Source organism: Pholis gunnellus (assembly GCF_910591455.1).
Source record: "Pholis gunnellus genome assembly, chromosome: 6".
NCBI classification, from domain to species: domain Eukaryota; kingdom Metazoa; phylum Chordata; class Actinopteri; order Perciformes; family Pholidae; genus Pholis; species Pholis gunnellus.
Window position 1 is genome coordinate 4,083,711 of NC_136532.1, and position 22,378 is coordinate 4,106,088.

General features: G+C 44.2%; 1 protein-coding gene across 1 annotated transcript in view; it reads left to right on the plus strand.

Moving 5' to 3' along the window:
- Window positions 1-217: 217 nt before the first annotated feature.
- Window positions 218-22,378, plus strand: part of whrnb (whirlin b) — a gene marked incomplete at both ends in the record, with an annotated part of 66,553 nt that continues 44,392 nt past the window's right edge. The window contains one exon of the mRNA XM_079161981.1: window positions 218-928. Coding sequence (XP_079018107.1) covers window positions 218-928 — 711 coding nt within the window. The remainder of the gene's footprint in view (window positions 929-22,378) is intronic.

Below are 22,378 nucleotides of genomic sequence, written 5' to 3' on the forward strand. Positions count from 1 at the left end.
CTGGAAACACGGTTTGTTTCGGGCTGACACGCCGTGTGCAACGCACATCAGCGCCGTTACGCGCGTAGATCACCGGTCACTTGTTGAAGTTGCCCGACGCGCGGTGAGGTGTTTCACGTTTTGCTTTCAAACGGGAGGATTGACTTGGACAGCGCCTCAACCAATGATCGGTCCGTCTTCTAGTCTGTGATGCACTGGTTCCCCGTTATGTTGTAGGATGAGCGCTGATCTGGAGCGCGTTTCGCTCAACACATCGGTGAACTCGGAGGGCTCAGGCGGCCCTGCGCTTTCGGCAAACGTCCGCAGGCTCCACAACGCTCTCAACCAGCTGCTCAACGACCTGGAGAGAGAGCAGTTCATCCACTGTCTCAATGTGTACCACGCCAAGCGCAACGTCTTTGACCTGGTCCAAACTCTCAAAGTGATTCTCGACACGGGCAGCAAACGACAGCTGCTGCCCATGCTTCGCCTGGTCATCCCGAGGTCCGACCAGCTGCTGTTCGACCAGTACACGTCTGAGGGACTCTACCTGAAGACAGAGCTGCTCCCCAGCAACGGCAACGCGGAGGGCTTTGGAGACGAGGGCGACTTAACTCTGCAGAAATATGTCAGTTCCATCCATGAGCAGCCCCTCACATCCGGCTGTCCGGACGGTTTCAGCGCCACCGCAGAGATGTCTCCTTCAATGGCCCCGTCGTTCCTCGAGGGTCCCTTTAGAGAAGTGCGCAAAGTCACCCTGACGCGTTCCAGGAGCCACGAGGGTCTGGGCTTTAGCATCCGTGGGGGCTCGGAACACGGAGTGGGGATCTACGTGTCCCTTGTGGAGCCGGGCTCGTCGGCCGAGAGAGAAGGACTGCGGGTCGGGGACCAGATAGTGACCGTGAACGACATGATGTTTGACAATGTCTCTCACGTAGAGGCCGTAAAGGTAAGTTTTAATGCATGCGAGTTGGAGCGGTCATTTTATAGGCCTTAATCTCCATGAAAAGAATAATCTAGTAACAATGTGTATGAGCTTGTTCATGTGTGAAGGCTACATTTGCGCAGCCTGTGTGTGTGTTCCAGATGTAAGCGAATGCTTGAGGCAGAGAGAGCATTAAAAGCACTGGGCCATGCAGTGCTGCCCCGAAAGACAACAGTAGCACTCCTCTGCAGGCTTCCACGACTTTGTTTTTATTCATTCTTCTTTTTGCCTGTGCAATGCACTGTACCAACATTGCAAGGTTTCATTTGTTGATGAATTTGAATTCACTACGCTGCATGCACAGATAGGGTTATAGGTTACAATGAACCTATATTACAGTCAGCATTCTACACTCTGTATTGGAGTTCACGTGAATTATCCTGTTCGGGTCAGACATGAAATCAGTTCACCCAAACATAACTCAAACATATTTTTACTCTTACCCACAGTGGTCTCTAGCCACACAGATAGTACTGGTTTATCCAGGTCTGAGATCTGTCTCTGTGATCACCTCCATCTCAATACATTTCATTTGTGCTGCCCAGTATAGGAAATGGCATTTAATTAGACATGAACTATCTCATGATGACAGTGAATGATCCACAGCATTATGTGATAAGAGTTTTCATTGAAGATAATTCAGTAATAAATTATACTTGAAGTATTAAATGAGGCCTGTACTGGGTTTCTACGGTCTGTTGGAGAAACGACTTAGACTGTGAGTATACTCTCAGCACCCTACTGGGTACTACAGGGTGTTTTAGAGGAAATTTAAGTACCAGTAGGAACCATTATGTATTTATCTCCATAAGTATAAGGTGTTGCTTCCCTTGATGATGTTTTGGAGATATGAGGTTCACCCGAACTGGAGCTCTTCACCTAGCCTGCTTATTTTTCCATCCCTTCATGGAATATTGAAAACTGATCCTGACCATATCTTCATATACTCAAACATTTATCAAAACATAACTTAATGGTTTTAGCTCCAATGACAGAGGCTGCACTTACATTATTTCTAATTTGTTAGAACTTTGTTACTATGGGGTACCAGAGGTGGCAGAGTGAAATGTACTCACAGCCCTGTGCATATAAGTCTCCTCTGCTTATATGCACAGGGCTGCAAACACAAGCTACAGAGCTAACAGGCTAACAGCAGCATTCCTTAAATTGAGAAATAACAAACATCTTTTAGCAAATATATTAATTCTACCACCCTCTGTCATTGGCCATCCACTCACAATGAGGTTTATTTTACAATGCTCTGCCTATTTTATCAGGGATATTTTATAAGGTGACGTGTGTGACAGATATTAACTCATTGGCCTCATCCAGGTCTCCATTCCCCAAATTGTTATTTTTTTGTCAATATGGCCAGTGATGATTGTCATGCCTCAAGTTTCCTCCTGTAACCAGTGTGCAAAATGCCTGGTGGCAAAAGAACAAAGTCAAAAGGGGTCCAATTAGGTCCACAAACAGAAGTGAAGACAGGATCGCTTTGAGCTACCTTTTGTGGCTCTGGCTGCCTGTGTCATTTACGTTTTACAGTTTAAATAATGAAAAGTTATGGGCTTTAGTAAGCTTATAAACAATTTTGTGACAATTGCAAGTGACATATTATTGCCTTGTGATTTTAGAAACTCCCCAAAATCTTGCTATTGAGATTTTTTGCACAATGCCTGTAACAATCCTTGCCCTCTGTGATCTTTTCCTTCAGTTCTTTCTGCATCTTCTTCGTCTCCACTGCAGAGGGACGCTTTATTTTGCTCACAGTTACCCAAGGTTTTTCTGTTGGGGAAACAGTGCACCATTTTGGTGGGTATTCCCCATGTGCATTACAGAAAGCATCCCAGTCTGTCACCTAAGAGTAGCCCTGGAGAGTCTCCTCTGCTTCCAGTGACCAGCTGACAGTGACAGTTCTGGTAATTACTGGTTGCCGCTGGAATGCAGGTTTATAGAGGGGCTACAGGTAGACAAAGTTGTGATCTCAATTGTGCAGGGGGAGGCAGAGCTTTGGAGCTGTATGCTTCCTTAACATGAGGCCCAATGTTTTTTTGCCTTGCAGTCCACAAACTTTAAAATTCGGCAGGGTTGTTGCCAAGAGGACGTGGTTAAAATCCCCATAGATTGCATTAAGGACACTTGGGTGCAGAGTCTGTAGTCTCTCGGTCACAGAGTTGATGATGTCAGCATAACGCATTAGCCATGGGAGGAATGTAAACAGCAATCATAATGTAACCGGTTGTATATGGACCCAAATGCAACACACACGATTGCAGGGATTGTTTGCTTTTATTACGAACTTGCAGGTACAGCAGGAAGTACATCCTCTGCTGAGCCTTCTTTGTGATGGAGCTGATGTTAAAGTCCCACTTGAGGTCCTGGATTATGGTGGAAACAGCAGACAGATACAGTTACAGACTAGCTGGTGGACACAGTGGCGCATTTAGCAGCTAAAATGTTTATCTTTGGAGTTGGTGGAGACCAAGACAGAGCTAAACCGAGTGTGAATATTGGACTTCCATTCCATGTGGACACAAACACAACTCCAAATGAATGATGATGTTGCTCTGTAACTGCTGGATGGTAGGACTATAATCGCTCTTTCAATTGTTATAGTCTTTTGTCTTGTAAATTAGTTCTTTATGTAAATGCAGACATATAGCCTAAGGTTTTATTTACGATTAAACACGTGTGGGACTGATCCTGCCTGATAAAGAGCTCATGACACTAAATGAAATATTAATTTCAATCAAATGACTTACTACATATCTGCCTCCTGAGTTTGCTTTGCCTGTTGGTTTAGTACTGGTAGAAATATTGCAATGGCAGATGATGTTGTAAATGCTGTAATGTGTAATTCAGATGCTCATCAGCCATGCGAGCGGTGTGGTCTAGGGGGTAGGAAAGTTGGTGGGTCAGTCAGTCCACAACTTTGGTCCAGACTGAAATATCTCAACCAATAAGTTGTCAGTGTCAGATCTTTATTGTTAATTAAGGTTCATGTAATTGTGGAGAATAAGCCTTAACAAATCATTTGTAAAAATACATGTTGTGCCTATACTGAGGCCATATTTGGTTTGAATATAATATTTTCTTTGTTTGTCTAACCTTGGCCACTGTTTGATTTTATTTTTAAACAATGACTGCTTTATTCTACTTGTGTGTGGAGAAACAGCATTACATAATCACAACCAAATGACTCCACAAGCACATCAGGCCCCGAACAAGCTCCAAAAATAGCAACTCTCCCTCCAGTTGCTCCATGACAGAAGTTATCCTTTGCTGTTTGATGAGGCCAACATGATGTGGCCGCTTGTTATTTGAACAAACCTTGTAGACTGCTTGGCTCACTTGGATGCTTACCCTATTGTCAAGGGTACTTTCACGCTGATCTCTATTTTTCAAAGTCCATTTTGTAGATAACAGTCATCAGTGTGTGGGAGAAGCCGATGGAAGTCAGCTCCATGATGTGGAGGAGCAGCCCAATATACTGTAGCTATAGTACATCAGAGCAGAACAGCTGTCACCGTAATGTGTGTGTATGAGAGCGACCATGGATGTTTGTGTTTTGTGTGCAAATTCTGTGGGGGACTTGCACACAGAACTTGATTTAGACTGATTCAGCCTAAATCAGTCGGATGTATCGGTTCACTCTGATGTCACTGTCAGTTTGGGCTGCAAAGGATCACCAAACTCACTGTTTTGAAGGTATCGTGGTTTTGAGGCACGGATCGGAAAAGCAGGAAAAAAAGGGAGAAGAAATGACTTTTACAGTTCCCCCGATTACGTTTTGTTGCCGCCAATACAGGTTGCCGATCATCAATGAGCCATATCGGCCGATACAGATTGTTTTGTTGTTGTTTTGTTATAGCATTTGGTAAGCAAGGCTCCAGACTATTTTTCTTCACCAACGCTCTGAAAAATTATTTCAACCACCCCGAAGTCAGAACCATCCAAAATTCTAAATGTAATCCTTTAACTTAAAGTTATAGTGCTTATTTGCATGAAACACAATTTTGTTAAAAGAAACAAAAAACAAGATTAGTATTACTAGTTTTAATGATCAATTATAGAGCTAGAGTTAGGAAGTTAAACAGGTCATAATTCATCTCTAATATCTATTTTATATTGCTGTGAAAACATCTTCAAACAACTGGATTTATTCAAGTTTCTCACCAAAATTAATAATACATTTTATTTATATAGCGCTTTAAAAGGCACTCAAAGACACTTTACATGGTAAAAACAGAAACAATAAAAGCATTTATAATAAGAACAACAGTAAGGAACAACACGAAAAGAAAAAAAGAAAACATACATTACTAACTTCACAGGTTAAAAGCAGATTTAAATAGGTGAGTTTAAAGTGCAGTTTTGAAAGTGGCGAGTGACAGAATGTCTGAGGTGTTGGGGGAGGGAGTTCCAGAGGGAGGGGGCAGCGATGGAGAAGGCCCTGTCCCCCCAGGTCCGATGCTTTGACAGAGGGGTAAGGAGGTTGGCGTCGGTGGATCTGAGGTTGTGGTGGGAGCGTGTCGATGCAGGAGGTCAGAAAGGTAAGAAGGGGTTCAGGGTTATGAAGGGCTTTGTATGTGATGAGAAGAATCCTGAACTGGATTCTTTGCTGTATGGGGAGCCAGTGGAGGTTCTGAAGGACTGGGGTGATGTGATCTCTGGTGGAGTGGGAGAGCAGACGGGCAGCTGAGTTCTGGATGTCTTGTAGTTTGTTGATGATTTTGGTGGGTGAGCCGTACAGGATGCTGTTGCAGCAGTCCAGTCGAGAGGTGATGAAGGCGAGGAGGAGAGGGAGGGCAGAGACGGGCGATGTTTTTGAGATGAAAGAAGGCGGTTTTTGTGATGTGATTTACGTGGCGTTCAAAGGAGAGAGTTTGATAAAAAATGATACCAAGGTTACGGACATGTGTGGAAGCAGGAACAGTGGTGCCATTGATGCAGAGGGAGAAGTTGTGCTGGTATTTGTTTAGTGATTTGCGGCCGATGATGAGGATTTCAGATTTGTCGCTGTTGAGTTTGAGGAAGTTGGCTTGCATCCAGGTTTTTATATCTGTGAGGCAGTTGGTGATGGTGGAGTGGGTGGTGGGGGTGATGCATTTGGTGGAGATGTAGAGTTGGGTGTCGTCAGCATAGCAGTGGAAATGGAGACCACGGTGGCGTATGATGTTGCCAAGGTGGGTACTGAACCTTGGGGGACACCTTGAGAGACTGGGGCTGTGTCAGACTTGAATTTGTTGATGCTAATGAACTGTTCACGGTTTTAGTTGATGGGCAACAGTCCGTTCCAGTATTTTAGACAGAAAAGGGAGATTGGAGATTGGTCTGTAGTTGTTGTGGATGTTGGGGTCAAGGCCAGATTTTTTGAGGATGGGTGTGACTGAGGCCAGTTTGACGGCGGGCGGAACGGAGCCAGTAGACAGGGAGGAGTTGATGACAGAGAGGAGGTGCGGGTGGAGGGCCGGGAGACAGGCCATGACTAAAGTGGAAGGGATAGGGTCCAAGTCACTTCATGCCAGAGAGTGATTTGAGATCTGAGATGGAGATGGGAGAGAATCGAGAGAGTCACCGGTCAGTTAGTGGAGCAATTACAGATACAGGGTTGGACGGGGCGGGGCTGGAACTGGCCAGTTGGTTGTAGATGGTATACATTTTTACTTTGTAGAATGACAGGAAGGAGTTACATTTCTCTGCTGTGGAGGAGTGGGAGGAATTGTCCATAGGTTTGAGGAGTTTGTTTATTGTGGAGAAGAGGACCTTAGGGTTGGCGGAACCAGAGTGGATGATGCCAGAGTAGTAGGTGGAGCGAGCAGTGTTGAGAACCAGTTTGTTTTGCTGTATGTATTCCTTGTAAGCCAGGGTGTGTACTGTGAGGCCGTTTTTTTTGGAGAGTCGTTCTAGTCTGCGTTTCTGGGACTTCATGAGGCGGAGTTCAGGGGTGAACCAGGGAGCAGTGTGGGTGAAAGAGACAGTTGTGGTTTTGAGAGGGGCATGCTGATCAAGGCAGGAGGATAGTGTGTTATTGTAGAGGTTGCCAGGTCTGAGGGGGAGGGGCTAAGGGAGGGAGTGAGTGTGGAGAATTTGTCAGTGAGACAGGCTGACAGGGATGAGGGGCAGACAGACTTGATATTACAGAGAGTGATGGTGCGCCTGAGTTTGGGTTCTGGAATGGGGATGTCGATCTCCATGATGATGGCTAGGTGGTTGGAGATGGTGAGGTCATAGCCGGAGAGGCGGTTGATGGTGATTTCAGTGGAGCAGACCAGGTCCAGGATGTGACCGCCGTTGTGGGTGGGGAAGTTGATGTGCTGAGTGAAGTTGAAGCATCTAAGCATGTCCAGAAATTCTGTGGCTGTTTTACAGTCTGAGGAGTCGATGTGGATGTTGAAATCACCGAGCAGCAGGATGGAAGGTGAGATGGAGCAGAGCTGGGTAAGGAATTCAGATAGGTCGGAGAGGAAGTCAGGGTTGGGTTTGGGGGGGGCGGTAGATAATTGAAATGACCAGGGGTTTAGGACCAGAGAGTTTGAATGTCAGCTGTTCAAATGAGGATGGACTTTCAATGTTAGTCAGGCTCGTTTTTATGTGTTGGCGGTAAAGAGCGGCAATTCCTCCACTGCGGCCATCAGGGCGTAGTTTGTCCAGGTAATGATATCCAGTAGGGGTGGTTTGGTTGAGTGCGTAGTAGTCCAGGTGTTTTTGCCAAGTTTCAGTGAGACAGAGGATATTGCACTTTTACAGAACTCTCACCAGCGCAATCGTGCCCCTCGTCAGGGCCCCATAATATGCAGGCGCTGTCAACAGCCTGGTCACTTTGCCAGAGAGTGTGACGGGTTGGCATCCCTCCCCGCCCTCAGTCCTTGCAGGCTCCTCCACAGTCTGGTAGGCAGTCCCATTCAGCTCAGGCTTCGCAAAACTAGCACCCACCGGACTGCAGAGCCACAGTTCGGGTGGGCCCTCTACTGGCTCCGGGTTTGTTTTAAGTGGTGCAGGGGACGCCTCCAAGTTGATGTCCTTGTGTCCACATGTGGATGTGAACATGGGTGGAATTAAGAGGTCTTGCTTAGTGAATACAGGATCCATGGTGTCTACTTTCACAGAGAGCTTTTTCCTCCAGCATGTCGAGCCATGGGGTCAAGAACTGTCACTGGCTGGAGCTTAGAGCTGCTAATGGGTTGCCCATTCCTTACATTGGTTATCTGGAACTAGATGTGGAGCTTTGTGGCAAGTCGATGCCACGTTGTGCGGTGATGGTCGTAAAGGACCCCTCTGGTGATTTGTCCCGTCCGGTCCCTGGTGTGTTGGGGATGAATGTGATCCGCAGGTGCTACAGAGAGCTCTTTGGGCAGCATGGCCGAGCTTTGTTGGATTTTCCCCCAGTATCTGGGGCAAAAGTGCCATCGTGCCAGTGTGCAGGCCCCGTTGGGTACTGCAGGTAAAGTAAAGATCCGGGGTAAGAAGGCTTGTCGTATCCCAGGTGGCATGAGTAGTGTAGTGGCGGCGACGTGTGCTGAGCAGTACTCAGGTGCCACTGTGTTGTTCGAACCCCCTGACACTGGCTTACCTGCTGGGCTGCTTGCGTCACCTGCCTTGGTTCGTGTGATAAGAGGCACAGCCTACATATCGATTGTTAATGTAGGCTCCACTGATGTGTTGCTTTATCCCCGCACCATTGTAGGCACCTTGGATACTGTTAATGTTGTCAGTCTGCCCACAGGAGTCACAGAGAGGCCATCTAGTGTAGCCACAGTGGCATCTCAGTCTTTTCTTCAAACCGTGGATGACCGGATGGAGGCCATTGACCTGTCTTCATTGTCTGCTGAAGAGCAGGATCAGATCAGATCATGATGTGGATCTGTCTTCTGTGAGCTACAACATGTTTTAGAAGAGGAGAGCTACAGCCTGAGGACACTTTCCTAATCTGAGACACTATTTTTCGGTGTCTAGACAGTTCTCTGATCAGTGTCTCGTCTCTGATGAACGGTGGAACATTGGACAGAGTGACTTTTATCGCCGGTGTGGCGATAGGCAGAACGGGTACAAACGTATCGTTCACAACAATCTCGTTCTCCACCACCATGTTGGCCTATCAACACTATCGACAAATATCACAACAGCGTTGTTCATGCAAGCAGCGAGCATCACGCTGCAGTGACCAACAACCTTCCCCACGGCCAGGCTGCAGTCCTCCACCGAACAAGAGAAACCCGGTACGATCTTAATGCCGTGTTTCTATGTCAGCTTGGTTAGGTCCACTGTTGGTGTTTAGCACGCCGACCAGCATGTGGTCGACTGCAAACACACACAAACGTAACCCTAAAACCCCCTACGTGTACACACCAACACCGTAACACCTACAAACTACAATACGTTCTATATACAACATTTACAAGTGGAGAAAACGATCACTCACAATCGCTCTGACACACAATCTGCACGCTCACCACTCAGAGAGAGAGAGAGAGAGAGAGAGAGAGAGAGAGAGAGAGAGAGAGAGAGAGAGAGAGAGAGAGAGAGAGAGAGAGAGGAATCAGGTGCAGTAACTGTGATAGATGAACAAGTAAAGGAAACCAGCTGGCACAGGAGATTACACAACTCAATATACTTCCTCCACACACACACACACACACACACAGAATGACATCACTTTTGTTTACCTCTATATGTGAACATGACATTGTTTACATACAGACAGTATGCATATGTCAGCTGCCAGAACTGTTTCTCTGCACACTGTTACTCTACCATTCATAGTCTGCTTGTCCACGCACAGATCACCAGTCACAAGCAGAGGGAGGAAGAGAGGGAGAGAGGAAAAGAGAGAGAGAGAGAGAGAGAGAGAGCGAGTGATCGAAACACAACAAAACGTTTACCGCAAAATTTGATTACATCTTGTGTCTTGAACAAATAGCTATATGTGTGTGTAATGAAATAAAAAGTGTGATGTCAAAGTCAGTTCACTGTGTGCGTCATCATAACACAACAATGAAATAGTGTTTTGTGACTGGTCATTACATCTGCCAGAACAAAACATGAAGGAATTGATGTCGTGTTCGAGTTCATCTTGGCCTTTCTAAATGTATGTAAGTTTGTGTGTTTCTTAAAGTTTGGGTGGGCATCGAACATAATACATCGATAACACAAAGGCTATTTTACTTCAGGAACCTGTTACATACATTGTCCATTGACCTTTTCAACTCATTACTTCTACGACTTCTAAAAAGGGCCAAGTCCAGGTAGAAAGATTTGTGTGAGATTTAGTGGCATCTAGTGGTGAATTTGCAGATTGCAACAAATGTAGGACCCCTCTGCTCACCCCTCCCGTTCCAAGCGTGTCAGAGAATTACAGTGGCCTTCAGTTAGGTAAATAATGTTTATAGAGCAGCAACAGTCATTACAACAGCAAAGTATCTATACAAAGTAATTTATATTTCACTGGAAACAAACGTAGAATGTTAATTAAATAACATTTCTGAGTGAAGTTTAATATAAAGTATCATATAAAGAATCAGTATCACTTCCTCCTGTCCTCATGTTTGCAGGATACCTTATCCCCGTATGAAAAGACCTTATCTGCACAGGTGTACTGGGCTAAGAGTGAAGCCTTGTTGGTGGGACAGTGGAGGGATCAGGCCGTTCCCAGTCTGCCTAGTGGACTAAAGAAAGGGGGCCGAAAGTTCTGGGAGTTTTTTGGGCCATGGTTTCAAGCTAAGAATTGGGATGGAGTGAAGGAGAAAGTGTGCGCTCAGTTGTCTAAATGGAAATGGTTGTTACCCCAGTTATCATATAGGGGAAGAGTTCTGGTTGCCAATAACTTAGTCGCCTCGACTCTATGGCACAAACTCTTTACTCTGACGTCACCAATAAGCCTGACCGAGGACAACCAGAGAGCCATCCTGGACTTTTTCTGGTCTGGCCGGCACTCGGTCTCTCGCAATCAGAGAACATGGACATGATCATCTTATTGCAGCTCTGTACTGCAGGTTTTCGAGATCACACAAGTCACAAACGAGTTTCCTGGAATGTGGTTGTTTGAGGAACCTTTTTACAGACTCAAACACTGCAATCTGTCAGCCTGCAAGACAATCTCAGAGAGGCTGGCTGAACCAAACTGGGCCATCTGATAAAGATGACGACAACATCTGCAGATGTCCTGAGAGAGAACAGCAACATCACCTCTACCAGAGTGCTCAACAGAGTGGAGGAGGAAGTCTGTGCCGCCCTGTCTCAATCACACAGAGCGTTTGCAGTATATCGTACCCTGTGTGACCAATGGAGTGAAGGTTTTAAATATTGTTGCCCCTCTCTGTCCATCGCTGTGAGGGAGCGGCAGGAAGTCAGCTGCTGACATTTTTACAAACCTGGAAAAGTTTTTGGCTGACATGTAGGAACCAGGCTCAGAGTGCTGGCTGTGTGAATGATAAATAGTAGATTTGATGGGTTATGCTCTGTGGAGGAGGATGAAGCCTTCATTGTTCATTTCTGATCAGTTGACATTTTTCTGTTTCATTTTTAGGCTGAACTGATGACGTGACAGTGATCTGGTTTCTCCCTGCAATGGTTCAATAAAGTGACTTTGAAAACCAAACCTCCTGACCTCTGTCTTCGGTCCTCCTGCTCTCTGATCTCGGTTCATCTTGTCCTCTCTCTCCTGTCTTTTGTCCTACAGACAGACAGCTTTTGTTTTAGCTTGTTTGTAATGCGGTATCAGCTGATCTTTCGTGCTGTGTTTGATTGTGTTTGATTGAAATAGGTTTCTCTTTTGTTCACATCTCCATGTTTGTTGAACAGATGTATTGATAACGTATTGGCTTTTTACTCGTGAATGTTTTATTGCACTTACAGTGAGGAGCGTAGTTGTTGTGATCTTCACTTCACCTGGTTCACTTTACTTTCTCCACTGCAGCCTCTCTGCTCTGTATGCTGACTTCCTTCTGTGTGTGTCTGTGTCTTTGTGTGTGAGTGTTTGTGTGTGTAGTTGGAGGAGCTCAGCCCAACACAGAGAGGAGAGGAGATAATACACAACACCAAATCATTAAAAGTACTAATAAATAGCACCAGTAACGTCAGGACTTATCAATACTCCGGTTATTAATAATTTAACACCGGGACCCGTTTAATACCAGGTGTTGATACCCATCCCTACCAAGGGCCCGCAGAGCATGTTGGGGAACCAAAGGGAGGGAGATCTGCTATCGGAGGTCCTCCAACATCCACTGTGCTCTCCTCTGTCCCGCTGGACAAGTGAAAAACATTTATTGACAAATTGATTATATATATATATATATATATATATATATATATATATATATATATATATATATATATAGACACACTTGCACTGCTACTACTTCTACTGATAATAATAATTATTATTATTATAATTATTATTATTATGACAGGTGTTACTAGTGTTATTCTGCATATATTTATTAAAGGCCACCATTATAATAGTAATTATAATTATTTTTTCGTAAAACTGACAGTATTCAAAACTACACTTTTGATTTCTTGCCTCAAAAAGGATCAGAAGTGAATTGAATAATAATGTACAAAGTTGTTTGCCATTGTTGGGAGCGGGTAGCTTCTCTTCAGACTATGGGAACAAAAGCGTGAGCTGCCATGGCCGAGGCGCTCCTCCCGGGCCTGTTCGAAGCTTGGGTTAGCATCACAGCGAGGCTTTAAGCATGTAGCAGCCTGTAGCTAGTCAGAGGCAGAGTAGGGGGGGTGGGGGGTATTCACGCAAGGCATTCTGGGTAGAGGCTCCCGCACATGCGGAGCCCCTACCCAGAATGTGCAAGAGGAGATATCGACCTTATCATCCCACAAGATCTCTGGTGAAGATGGATGAGTTAGCATCACTCACAAAGAGCGAGAACGTGTTTCGTGAGGGCTCTGTAATGTCCTCCACTGAGACATGGCTGCACTACAACAAACCGGACTCTAATGTGAGTTTAGCCGGCTTCCCCTTGGAGTTGCGAGAGCAGCAAGAAGTAAGGAGGGGGAGTCGCTATTTACGTGAACAACAGATGGTGCAACCCTGAAGGATTGACACTGAACTTTCTCCGTCCATATTACCTGGCCGGAGAGTTTTCCCAGGCCATTATAATTGTTGTTTGTTGATGTAAAATAGAAGTTTTATCCCTCGGTGGTGGCCAGCATCATCTTCTCTCTCTAGTGTGCTGGGGCAGCAGGGTGAAGGCAGCTGATGCCAATGGATTCAATAAGCACATCAGGAAAGCTGCTTCATGTCCTGGAGTGGAACTGGAGTCTGTGGTGAAAGTGTCAGAGCGGAGGATGCTGAGGAAACTACTCTGTATTCTGGACAATGCCTCTCATCCCCTGCATGCCTCACTACAGTCACCTCAGAGCACAATCAGCTGTAGACCATTGAGGTGAACCACAGAACACCACAGGAAGTATTTTTACCATTGGCCATCAAACTATAGGACTCCTTCTGCAGCTGAATCACTGACAACAATAATAACCATATCTTGTACAATGTTACATTTCAATATGTCATGAGCAATATTTTATGTATTATATTGTATTACTCTTCAATATTTCCTTAAAGATTAATAAAGTTCTATCTTGTGTTATTTCATCTTATTATATAATGTTAATGTAACCCAGCATGGCCTCAGGGATCAATAATGTATTTCTGGTTCTGTAACACTCCATCTTAAGACTCTGGGCTGGAACTTATGCTCGTTTATACAAGGCAGCACAATCTGTATTGTCTACTATTAAGTGTGGTCACATATACGTAGTGATGCTCTTCAGCATTAGCTACTCTGGCTCTGCCTGAATGCTGCAGAAGGAAGGACAGACCGTCCAGTCCGGTTTAGTTTTGTCCTGCTAATTGACACATTTGGGGGATGCTCTCATAAATGAAGTGTTTCAAGTGTATCCACAGATATACCCGACTTCAGTTTCACAGTGTCGGTAGAAGAAGATGCGTTAAACTGGGCTTGTTTTTCTCTCCAGGTTTTGTGAGGCAAAAACACTCCAGATCATTTGGACACATTTGGACGATATTTCCAGAGCAGAGAACAAACTTGCAGTGACTTAAGCAAAAAACAATGCTTATAGGTTGAAGTTGGGGTTCAGTCCCACTGAAGGGCACTCAGAGAGGCCCCTGTAGAATGAACCAGCACTGACATCTGTACTGCCCTCTTGTCCCGTAGATCACTTTGCCTCCAGCATAAAAATAAACCTATCCACTGCCTTTAACATAGCACAAATTCCCTCCCTCTCTCTCTTCATACTCCCACCCACCATGCCCCACACAAGACCCGCTGAGAGCTCCTCTTCCACCCACTCCATCCCGGCTCAATCCCCATGGGAATGCATATATAGCCCAAATTGCACTTGAGTGTCACTGTTCTCTGCCAGCTGCAGTGCTGATCTCTGCCTCTCGCTCGCTCTGAATGGCTCTTAGCCTGCAGAAATGTTGGTCCCAGAATAGAAAGCAGCTACTTCTGCCTCCACCTCTAATTCCTGTTGTGATAGAAGCGGGATAAAGTCAATGGACCCGCCTGCGGAGAATTTCTTTGTCATAGAGCATTTTCTGTCATTTGTTAGTGAAGCTCTAGTTGCAGACTAACATTGCTCCCTCTAGTTTATCTGGGTCGGTCTTTTTTAGTGGAATCTGTTGAGAAGTCTCATACTTCAAATTGTTATCATGGCTGTAATTGGGCAGAGGACGTATTTTAATGCTGGGCCTCTAAGTGTGTTGTCACGTGTAAGTTCTGTCTTGGAGGACGCACGGCTTAAGGTGAAGTAAAACTCTGTTGATAATGAATATATATATATATATATATATATATATCTCAAAATGATTAAATGCAATCCTATGAATCCTTCTAGGTGCATTCATTAATATTGAGACTGATCTGACATCACAAGAAATCACAAACTTGCCGAGGGCTTTACCATCTGTACACTTGCAACATCCGCTGTCCCGGGACCCTCACATCGGTACAGGAACCCCCCCCCCCCCCCCAAAAAACAACCTTGAACAGGGAGAAAAAAGGAAGAAACCTTAGAGAGCAACAGAGGAGGATCCTCTATCAGGATGGACAGAAGTGTGATAGAAGTCATGTGTACAGAATGAAGAACATAACAGAGTTACAACACATTCAATGCATATGACATCAATTACTCATTTCACTTACTAGAACCACGTGAATAGCGATAAGGGCTTCGAATGGTTTCTTGCATCGTTAAGGATTAGGGTCGCGGAATAAAGGGATGAAGAGATGTAGGGTTAGGGATGAAAGGGTGTAGGGTAAGTGAACGAGGAGGGTAAAGAGGCTCCTGGAATGATGGATGGAGGAGAGCCACGATGGACCGCTGACGGCCGGTGGCTGGTGGGAACTGGGTGAGAGGAGACTCTTGAGTGGGGGCTATCTCTTCGGAAGCTCTGATGCCACAGAGTCCCCAAAGGATAGCTTCATGAAGTCGGTGTGAGTGGACGTTTTTCGATATCGTTCAGGTTGGAATGGATGTATGTGAGGTATGCGGGATAAGAACCTTGATAATATGGTCGGGGTCGGTTGAAGATGGTTGCTGAAAGCTGTGGGACGCAGTCTCACAATGTACAGAATGGTGATAATATGACTGCAGGATAAAAATCTTTCTGAAAATAGGAGCCAACTCCAAACTTTATATATTTGCTTCAGCTGCCGCTAGGAAGCAGAAGGACTGGTTGACTAGTGCACACATTGTTGGTTGTGAACTGTGCTGGTCTCATTGAGCATTGTCAATCTGTGGACATTTGTACAGTCAATATGAAATGGATACATGTGTCATTCATTTACCTATAACCAGCATGCAGTCAAGACACATTGCAGTGAGAAATAAACAAATCTGTTCTGTCATTTTTATCTTTTGGTGAATATTTTTCATTGCAAGTTAATAGAAATATAATGTAATCCTATTGAAGGCTGGACATTGGTGTCCAGGTGCCCCACTGGTATTAATCCATTCTCACACTCATAGAACTGGAGTTCTATTCAGTGACTACTATTTGTTTTGGGTGGGCGGCCCTACTTGCATTCAGAGATATTTTTAGCAGCGCCCCAAGCATTTCACAGTGGTACTGCGCTCCTTTTGAATGCAATGGAAATAGTGTGTTGGCAGTCAGGCAACATTCTTCTTTTAACTGAGCATTACAACTAAAATTATAATCTTTTATTATGGATATTTTGGTGTTAGAGGGTTATTGACTGATTTGTCTCTTCATCAGAATCACAGCTTGCAGGAAGAGCAGTAACAGTTCAGGTTTATTAGTCATTTTTGTGTCATATTAGGAGGTTACACAGGGTCAATGGTATAATAGAATGTATACAATAATCATAATACATTTGAAATAGATACAAATTTGAAAGCGCCTTCCACAAACTCAAGGACAGCGTAAAAAGGAGACTAAAGACATTACTGTTTGTCAGAGACTCAAACAGGTTAAGTTTGTTAGCGGGAGATGGATGCATCTCCTAATAGCTCCATAGGATTTTGTCATTTTTGTTTTGTTTGCAGATAAGCATACTTCGGAGTTGAAGCATAGAGTTATTAGGTTCGTTCGAGATAACCTGCGCCTCGCCTGGAAAGTGGACGTAAGCAGGCGGTAGCAGAATATACAGAAAGTCAAAGAAACAATGACATCCTGTTAGATCCGACCTGTAGGCTACTTGTAGTTTACAGACAACTAATACTTAACAATCTAGCGTTAAGTATTACAATTACATAGTTTGTTGTCAAATCTAAGAGCCAATTAGCTCTTTGATCTGGCGACAGCCAGCCATTTCCCATCATGCCCTGGGTCATGCAGTTTGTGGAGAGCAACTGCGGTGCCTGGCTCTGAAAACTACGGCCGCTTCGCTCTTGTGACGTAATCCTTGCCCACGTGTTCCTGACGTCAGAGCAAGTCGGACACAAATCTAACCGGCATGCATTGTGAGGCGATGGCTGGTGATCGATTCTGCGCAGGATTTGCTCATCTGGAACGTGCATAGTGTCTTAACATTACCATTAACGATTACATTTCAAGTAAATGTAATGCTTTGTTTTTGTAGTGGACCCAGAATGCAGATACACACAGCGGTTAAAGTTCGAAAAAGGAGTCTTTTAAAATATAATGGGGGGAAAAGGAGATGGCACAAGGCAGGCAGCCAGGGTGGTGATGACGTAGCTTGAAGATGACAGGAACTGAGAATGACTGAAGATCAGCACAGTCAGGTGATCTTATGCACAGGAAGCAGACGGTAGGAAAAGCATAAAAACTCACTGGTGATACTTGAGCGGCTGAGAGTCACAATACCACAGATAGGGAGACGGAACAATCTGGCGACGAGTTGTCGGAATGCTGGAGACTTTATGCTGGAGGTGATGAGGTGTTGAGGTGATGAGTTGTTGATGTGATGAGGTGTTGAGGTGTTGAGGTGATGAGGTGTTGAGGTGATGAGGTGTTGAGGTGATGAGGTGTTGAGGTGATGAGGTGATGAGGTGTTGAGGTGTTGAGGTGATGAGGTGTTGAGGTGATGAGGTGTTGAGGTGATGAGGTGTTGAGGTGATGAGGTGATGAGGTGTTGAGGTGATGAGTTGTTGAGGTGATGAGGTGATGAGGTGTTGAGGTGTTGAGGTGTTGAGGTGATGAGGTGATGAGGTGATGAGGTGTTGAGGTGATGAGGTGATGAGGTGATGAGGTGTTGAGGTGATGAGTTGTTGAGGTGATGAGGTGATGAGGTGATGAGGTGTTGAGGTGATGAGGTGATGAGGTGATGAGGTGTTGAGGTGTTGAGGTGATGAGGTGTTGAGGTGATGAGGTGTTGAGGTGATGAAGTGATGAGGTGTTGAGGTGATGAGGTGATGAGTTGTTGAGGTGATGAGGTGTTGAGGTGATGAGGTGATGAGGTGTTGAGATGAAGAGTTGTTCAGGTGATGAGTTGTTGAGGTGATGAGGTGATGAGTTGTTGAGGTGATGAGGTGTTGAGGTGATGAGGTGTTGAGGTGATGAGGTGATGAGGTGATGAGGTGTTGAGGTGATGAGTTGTTGAGGTGATGAGGTGATGAGGTGTTGAGGTGATGAGGTGATGAGGTGTTGAGGTGATGAGGTGATGAGGTGTTGAGGTGATGAGGTGATGAGGTGATGAGTTGTTGAGGTGATGAGGTGTTGAGGTGATGAGGTGATGAGGTGTTGAGGTGATGAGTTGTTGAGGTGATGAGGTGTTGAGGTGATGAGGTGTTGAGGTGATGAGGTGATGAGGTGATGAGTTGTTGAGGTGATGAGGTGATGAGGTGATGAGGTGATGAGGTGATGAGGTGTTGAGGTGTTGAGGTGTTGAGGTGATGAGGTGTTGAGGTGATGAGGTGTTGAGGTGATGAAGTGATGAGGTGATGAGGTGATGAGGTGTTGAGGTGTTGAGGTGATGAGGTGTTGAGGTGTTGAGGTGTTGAGGTGATGAGGTGTTGAGGTGATGAGGTGTTGAGGTGATGAAGTGATGAGGTGTTGAGGTGATGAGGTGATGAGTTGTTGAGGTGATGAGGTGTTGAGGTGATGAGGTGTTGAGGTGATGAGGTGTTGAGATGAAGAGTTGTTAAGGTGATGAGTTGTTGAGGTGATGAGGTGATGAGTTGTTGAGGTGATGAGTTGTTGAGGTGATGAGGTGTTGAGGTGAAGAGTTGTTGCGCCCACAACAAACAGACACAGTGACAGACAGGGGAGGACGAAACACAAGGAAAACAAGTAAACATAGTTTCCACAATTGTTCCCAGACTTTTCTTTGCAAAGGTTATACAGCATGTTATAAACACATGTAAAGACAGTTTACAGATTCTTTTCCATGCTTATGTCCCCTTCACTCTCTGTTTAAATGGTGTTTGTGGGACTGCAGTGTCATTAGGCGGGAGAAGTCTACTCCGTGTACTGGAACCGTCTGCATCCTTCTCCCTGTGGATGGGAGAGGCTGAGGACTGAGTGCAGGGAGTGCAGTAAGAGGCCTGGTAGAAATAGTGCCAGCAGCTCTACAGCTGAGTCAGATAACATTTGAGGTCACTGCGAAATTCATGCACTCAATTGCAATAGCAATTGATTTCCAAAAAAAACGATAATTGATTGTCAGCTTAATGCTGTAAAATATCAGAAGTCTGAAATGTATTGTAGCTAAGATCATTTTTTTATGAAATAATGAAACATGTATGTTGTGATGCCAGCAGGAGTGAGTGTGGCCCTTTCTCTTGAGACCTGGTAAAAAGCCTTGCTGCAGCATTTTGACAGTCTGCAACTGCTGATAGATAGGGGGGTGAATAAAGCTTTGCAGTTATCAAGATGAGAGGACAGAAAAGCAAGAATGGATTCCCCATGAAATCGAGTCAGGAACAATCTCATGTCTGCATTTTGTTTCAAATTGAGGAAACAGGACTCTATTTCTTCAGCGAATATATTCTGTCCTGGCAGTGGACCAGTATGACCACTCACTGCTGTTAGAGACTGTGAGCCTTTCAGTGTCAACACATGTTGTCACGTTGCTCAAGAGCCCCTCAGCAGTAGTGGTTCAGCGAGCTGGAAGGTATTACTCACTCACTGTCTCCATCCACATTTCAGCTGCTTCATTTCAGATGTAGAGAGGAATCTAGCTCTGTACAGTGATTTATGTGGTGGTGGCATGAAATGTGTTCAAAAGGATTGTTGGCACCACAACAACAAAGTCGATGGAAAGTCCTTTTTTTTTTTTACTTTTTCTTTTTGCGTTTTCAACACAACAGAACTGTCCTTGACATGCAACCTCCGAAAACACGACACATAACTTAAACAAATGTTAAAAATAAAACAGTAAAATTAGTACCAATAGTTTAGCTAGTAGCGAGTGTATATGCGAACATTCACATACTCAAATATACACATGCACATCTACACCGACAAACACATCTACATATGCATCTACATCCACATACATACGCCCACAGCAGACCAATATATATACAGTACCTTCCCACATACACATACTTTACACATGCACTCAAAAAGGAGTATTAGTAAAGGGGGGAGGGAGGGGAGGGAGGGGAGGACTGAATAACTAAATTAATGACATTTAAATAATATATGCAGTAAATATATAAAATAAAATAAATAAATAACTAAAGTAAACCAAGATTAAATAAATAAGTGGAAACCAAGTTAAATAAATAGATACAGATATTGAAGGAAACTAACTTTAACAGAAGGTTGAATTCATTACATGGCTTAGCAATGGTCCTCATAGTACAGCTTAACCCATCTCAGCTGTTCAATGTAACACAGGTTACAAAGGCATTGAGGGTGTCTGTCTCTTGATGCTATTGAGTGTACGTTTAGGGCTCTTCTTATGTTTGTTCCTTGACAGCCTAGAATGAATCCTGTTTTGTCTGGTTTTATTCATTTGTTTACGTATTTTGGGATTCTGGTAGCCCGGATGGAGGTCAAGATTTTATAGTCTAAGATGCTTATTGGACGATAGCTAGTACATTGTAAGGGATCTTTTCCTTCTTTATGTAGGACTGTAATGATGACATCGGACCATGATTTCGGTGGGTCTCCCGATTTTAATACGTAGTTATATACTTTGCATAGTATAGGAGTGAGGTCATTCACAGCAAACCCGTCTGCTCCTGGTGATTTGTTGTTTTTTAATTTAGCAATGGTTCCTCTAATTTCATCTTGTGTGATGGGATCTACTAATTTGGTTGCTTCATCTCTTGACATTTTGGTCATTTTGAGGGGTTTCAAAAACTCCTCTATTTTCTCTTTTTGGATTCTTGTTCTTGACTCTTATATAATTGTTTGTAATATTTTGTGAAAGCATCTGATCTTTCCTTAGGGTGAGTCTGAAGATGGTTAGATTCAGGGTGTTTCATTTTAGGAATTGCACTATTAGATTGCTAGCTTTATTTCCCATTTCGTAGTATTTTCTATTAATATACCTGGGAGCTCCTTCTGCCTTATAGATAGTGCTTCATCCAACTGTAGCCTAACTTCTCTGAGCTTTTTAAGTGTATCATCTTTCCTATGTTTTTTATGTTCCCTCCCTAATATTTTTAGTTCAAGTTCCAATTCTTGTTGTTTTGCGCGTCTTTGTTTCTTTATTCTGGATCCTATAGAAACATTAGCATCATCATTTATGTCAAAGTACTCCGATAGATCGGATTGTATTTCTTGTTTAATTTGAGAGTCTGCCAACAATGAGACATTGATCCTCCAGTATCTAAAATGATTCGTCTAGACCTAAATTGATTTTCACAACGACTGGACCATGGTCGGAAATTGTAATTGGTTCGGTTGTAGTTTCTTTTACTCGATGTATGTCTCTCTTTGACGTGCAGAAATAGTCTACCCTCGAATAGCTCCCATGTTCTTGGGACATGAATGTGAAATCTTTCTCCCCAGGGTGAAGATGTCGCCAGACATCCACTAGGCCTAGCTCCTTCAATATATCTGATAGATCCTTAGACATCCTAGACTGTGGTCTTATTGTTGCTAATTTGGTGTTCAGTGTACAGTTAAAGTCTCCTCCTATAAGTATAATCCCTTCGCCTTTATCAGCCACTAGAGGCGCAACCTTCTTAAAGAAAAGTGGCATATATGTTTAAGATGGTTATCTTCATGCCCCCAGCGGTTCCAATCACCTTTACGTGACGGTCCTCCGCATGTTGGAAGGTTTTCTCATTACTGTAGTACATAGATGTACTAAACAGGATAGCTACCCCTCTTTTCTTCCCCTTCTTACACGATGCACTATAGACCTGGTCCACCCACTCTCTTTTTAGTTTTGAATGTTCTAATTCAGATAAGTGTGTTTCCTAAATTAGGGCTACAGAACACTGCATTTCTCTCTTTTAATTGGGCTGTTAATTCCTTTTGTATTGTAACTGATGAAATTCAGACAAGCCATAGTCTCTACGTATTGTTATAACATGTTCTCTTCTCTGCCTGAGCATGCACGTGAAAAAAGATAATGAAAAGAAAAGATTTTAAAAACTTGAGTTGTGTAAACCTCAACATTCTTGGGTCCATAACATCTGTCAAGGAAAATATTAGAATAACATGAATAATATGGAACCGACCTTCCACATTTCCAATCGGACACGGTTTTTGAACTCTCCCCGTGTCCGATCCCCGTTACTATCGGAGCAGAGAGGTGTGACCTACCCTAAATGCACATAGTGCTAATATGACCGCTATTACAATAGTTTGTAAGAAAGGTCTGAGTGAGTGCAAACCACTCATAGAAAGTCTAAACAACACATCCTATCTCTATGGTGCTCCTGTAGAAGTTGACTAGGAGCTGAGAGGGGAGTTTGGCTTTTCTGAGTTTCCTCAAGAAGAAGAGCCTCTGTTGGGCTTTCTTCACCAGGTGGGAGGTGTTAAGG